Source organism: Cupressus sempervirens, chromosome 7 (assembly GCF_028749045.1).
Source record: "Cupressus sempervirens isolate cs-2001-9-10 chromosome 7, ASM2874904v1, whole genome shotgun sequence".
In the NCBI taxonomy this organism is placed as follows: domain Eukaryota; kingdom Viridiplantae; phylum Streptophyta; class Pinopsida; order Cupressales; family Cupressaceae; genus Cupressus; species Cupressus sempervirens.
In genome coordinates, this window is record NC_143124.1 from 473,286,742 (window position 1) to 473,291,909 (window position 5,168).

General features: G+C 43.6%; 1 protein-coding gene across 1 annotated transcript; it reads left to right on the top strand.

Moving 5' to 3' along the window:
• The first annotated feature begins 1,260 nt into the window (after positions 1-1,260).
• LOC149547606 (putative receptor protein kinase ZmPK1) lies at positions 1,261-3,720 on the top strand. Its single transcript, XM_089794158.1, has one exon. It carries the CDS (start codon positions 1,261-1,263, stop codon positions 3,718-3,720), a length of 2,460 nt encoding a protein of 819 aa, XP_089650284.1.
• The last annotated feature ends 1,448 nt before the right edge of the window (positions 3,721-5,168 follow it).

Sequence of the window (5,168 nt, forward strand, 5' to 3'; positions counted from 1 at the left end):
TATATTGAATCTTATTTCAATATATAAACATGTACTATTTTAGAAAGTTTATGATAAGACAAAAATTTATTTTAAATATTTTAAAATAATAAAATATAAGTTTTTAGGTAAGAGTCTTCAATACAATGATAATTTGCGAGCCTCTCATGTAGGAGGTCTTAGATTCAAGTATAATTGAATTTAACAAATAAAAAAAATTTACTAACAACAAATCATAAATAACCAATTTAGACTTAAAATTTTTATATTCCTTATTAATAATTATTAATTAAATATCACCAAGTATTAATTAAATAACACATATTTTTATTATATATTTGTTTTATATATTTAATTTTTTCTACAACATTTTACAAATAGTACTAGTATAATTATTTTCTAATTTTAAATCCTTGACCAAACCCGAAAAAGGCATAAAATAAACAAAAGTGGGTGTCATACAAATTACCATTTATATTAAACTTCATTGCATATTAAAAATTATTTCGCTAAGGTAGAACATGAAATAAAATTTGAAAATTGAATGTGATCTTAAGATCGAAGAATGACTCAACATTGAGAATATGAGAACTTTGAAAGATGACCATGCACTCCCACGACCACGCCCCACGCTCATATTTGTGTAAACTTTGCATACGTCTTTGCAAACCTCGGTCTTCCTTTTCCGTTAAAAACCACGTTACTAAAGTAGTCAAACAGAGTGTTCAGATGTTGAAAATCCTCTTTCGTCAAGAAATGGCATTAAATATTTTACTACCTATTAGTCCTGCAAGGCCCCGTTTGGTTGCTGGAAGATGAGGGCCAAAATCGGGTTATCAGGGGCAAAACCAGGTTTTGCAAAAAAACTTTGTTGTTTGGTTGGTTAAAATTATAACTCGATTTTCAATTTCATCTTCCAATTTTGGTCAAAATTTGGAAGAAGTTTCTTCCAGTAAAAAGGTGGAATTCGAAATTAAAACCAAGTTTTGAATTTTATGACAGTTTTTTTAATAATATTGTGGGGTCCACAATATATTCATCTTCCGTGTCAACCAAACGGACCATTGGCTTTCCAAACCACAAAACCAAGTTTTCGAAAACCTGATTATATGATAACCTGGTTATGTCAAAAATTCATCTTCCCCAACCAAACGGGGCCCAAATGAATTTCTTAATTGGAAATCTGGGTTTTCTCCTCCTCCAAAACCCGCATCATCAGCATCAAAATCTTAACCTTTTTTTAAACCAAAGCTCGAGCTTTGAGAAAGGGCAAAAAAAAAAATGGCGGGCCGCTTCTCTCATCGTCTCTTTCTACTGTTTCTCCTCTGTCTCTCCTCCGCCCAGCAGAGCCATGGATTGGAGACCCTGAGCCCAAAATCGTCGCTCTCACCAGAACAGAACGAAACTGTGCTACTCTCTCCAGACGGAACATTTTCCGCCGGCTTCTACTCCGTCGGAGAAAACGCCTACGCCTTTGCAATTTGGTATTCCCGGACCCCCAAACCCCAAACGGTGGTCTGGATGGCCAACAGAGACAACCCGGTGAACGGGAAAAAATCATTCCTCATTCTCCAGAAGAACGGCGACCTGATTCTGAACGACACCGGCAGGAGGATAGCATGGAGGAGCGAGACCAACGGGCAGCCCGTGAACGAACTCGCGCTACTTAACACCGGGAATCTGGTGCTGCGCGGTAGGAGGGAGAAAATATTCTGGCAGAGCTTCGATTCTCCGACCGATACTCTCCTCCCCGGGCAGCCCATCACGAAGAGCACCCCGCTGGTGTCGCGAATGGGGCCGTCGAGCTTCAAATCGGGCTACTTCTCGTTCCTCTTCAACGAAAACAACTATCTTGTTCTCGTTTACCAGGGCTCCAACATCACCGCTACGTACTGGCCTTCCCCCTGGCTCAACGCCTTCGACAACGGCAGAACCACTTACAACATCACCCGGCTCGCCGTTCTCGACCACTCCGGCGGCTTCACCTCCAGCGATCAGTTCACCTTCAACGCCTCCGACTACGGCGAACAGAGGACTCTCAGAAGACTCACCTTGGACGTCGACGGGAATCTGAGATTGTACAGTCTGGTGGATGCCCGGAGGTGGGTGGTGACGTGGATTGCCATGGCGGAGCAGTGCAGAGTGCAGGGGCTCTGCGGGCCGAACGGGGTGTGCGTGTATTCGCCTCAGGCGGAGGCGCAGTGCGTGTGTCCGCCGGGTTTCGAGATGGTGGACTCCGGCGACTGGTTCAAGGGATGCAGGCCGTTAAAGGAGCTCTCTTGCGCCGCCGTCCAGCTTCTCCGGCTGCCTTACACGGATTACTATGGCTTCGACAGTGGCTACTCTGCAGGACTGTCGTTCGACAAGTGCAGAGAGATCTGCATGGAGGATTGCTACTGCGTGGGTTTCGCGTATAAACAGAGCGGCAGCGGGCAGTGTTTTCCAAAGTTTTTGCTAATCGGTGGGTACCAGAGCCCGGGGATCAAAAACACGGTTTACGTCAAGGTTTCGGAGTCCGTGAGAACCGTTAATGTTTCGTCTCTAGTGTCGGGGAGCTCTCTGCAGTGTAGCTCGACCGTAAAAATTGAGTTGCTGCCAGCGAATGTGACAACGTCAAAGAAGAGCACCCGAAACGACGTGATCATGTCGATTTTGTCTGTCGTTTCGGCGATTGGGGCCGCGGAGATTGTTTGCGTTGCGTTGGGATTCTGGTTTCTGGCGACCGTGTCACGCGAGGGTGATGTGTATGATCGACAGAGCTACTTTGCTGTTCCGGGTGGGCTCAGGAGGTTTACTTTCGATCAGCTGAAGAGGGCGACTGGGAATTTTGAGGACATGGTGGGGAAGGGGGTATTCGGGAGCGTTTACAAGGGACTGCTTGAGAACAAAGCGGTGGCCGTGAAGAGACTGGAGGGGGTCGTTCAGGGGGAGGAGTTCTGGGCGGAGATAAGTGCGATCGGTAGAGTGAATCACATGAATCTGGTCCGAATGATCGGGTACTGCGCGGAGGGGAAGAAGAGGCTCTTGGTCTACGAGTTCCTAGAGAATGGTTCTCTCGATCAGTATCTCTTCACTACAGGAAATCAGACTTCTCTCAATTGGTGTAAGAGATTCCAGGTTGCGGTCGGTACGGCGAAGGGTCTCGCTTACCTTCACGAGGAATGTCTGGAGTGGATTCTGCACTGCGACATCAAACCGCAGAACATTCTCCTGGACGAGGATTTTGTGCCCAAAGTTGCCGACTTTGGAATGGCCAAGCTGGTGGACAGAGATCGGACCTTGGAGTTCTCCAGGATTCGAGGGACGCGCGGGTATCTGGCGCCCGAGTGGACTACAAATCTGCCCATCACGGCCAAGGCTGACGTCTACAGTTTCGGGATTCTTCTGCTGGAGTTGGTCAGCGGGCAGGAGGCTACGAAATTCAATGTGCCAGGGATGAATTTCGTGCAGTGGGCTGTTGAGAATTATGTGAAGAAAGGCAGGGTGGAAAGTGTGGTGGATCCCAAGTTGAAGGGAGGAGCGGGCGGGGATGAGGAGGAGTTGGAGATGGAGAATGTGTTGAAGACGGCGTTGCGTTGCGTAGAGCAGAAGATGGACAGGAGGCCTTCCATGAGCGAGGTCGTTCAGATGTTGACGACCTCCGTCGACGTGAAGATGAAGAACAGACAGTGTTCAGATGATCAGCATGAAGAGGATCCGATCGAGATGGAAAACAGCCAGGTGGGCTTCGATCCAGATTAATATTCTCTTCACCTCATCTCACGCAAACAAAGAAGTCGATAGAGGAATCGGGATTCATGGATGTCTGTCATTTTTCTATAGGATTGTTCACTTCTTATAGTGACTGGATTTCAATTTAGGGCCTCTGTTATAATGTGAATCGTTTATTTTCTCTTCTCATATTTTCATAAAAGAGAATAGAACTGCTGTGCCATTAATAAAAACAAGTGTCAGATGCCGACCGCTGATGAAACGACGTGTTTAGATTGTATTACAACATACCATAAGAGGGACTTGTAAGAGACCGAATTGTTAAACAAGGGAGAGGCGGCCCCCAACAAATTAATTAGCGAATTAGAGCGTTGATCATGAATATCTATATGACGCAACCGAGTATACAAAATGGATCAAACCAGCCGGCGCTGAATCTTTCAAATATTAATATTACAATGTGAGGCCATTGTCTCTTGTGGAAGAATCTGCGACTTGTACTTTAACTGCCAAAAACGACTCTTTTTAATACAGTTGTATCACTGTTAATCGAGGAAAACCCACCATCTCCAGTTTTGCATTAAACAAATCACCACGCATCCCTGCTTTTCTTCTCCTCTTCTACGAAGGCGATGACTGGATGAATAGTGGAGGATGTCCAATACCTTACCGTAAGCCATTCTGTTTTTATTTATTTTGTTTGGCGTAGCGACTATATGTCTAATGAGATCTATCATTGTGTGATATCGCTATCATGATTTAACTCTGATTTTTTATTCAAATTCATTGACCCATGTTTCATGAGTAGTGATTCAACATGAATCCATCTCTCATGATAATAAATGGAACACTTAGCACTCATTAGATCTAGGTGATGCTCATAGAGGTGAAGCACAGGGACTTCCTGGAAGATCTATCATACCAAAATTGTGTATCGTCACTTTGAGTTCCTCAAGTCCTAGGTCTTTTGCTTATATAAGCTCAACTTATCAACGTGGTACGTAGTGGGTAAAAATCTCATATGGTACATGGTTGTATCTGGCTCTATAGTGTGGAAGGATGTTGGCATGACGATTTTATCCACGATGAGATCCATCTCCACCACCGGTATGTGCTTTTCATGTGATGAAAAATCTATATCCTTTGCACACACATCTTTAATCCGTAGAATATTTAATGTACATATAGTTTTAAGCCACTTTGTTTTGTTAAAAATATTTCTTATATGAATTGTTGTTCCTTTGACACATGTTCAATGGGTAGATTGAGTTGAGCTATCTTAAATTTTTTTTTAAAAAATTGGTAAACAGCCAAAGCCTTTAATTATATTAATTAAATGAAAATAAATACAAAGGAGTGTCTCCATTCAAATGGGCATTGGTAGAAAAGAACGGAGAAGAAAACCTCCAGTCTTACCTAGGACTTAAGTCCTTTATTATTACAAAATAAAAGGGTCATACCCCAATTTAAAATTCAAA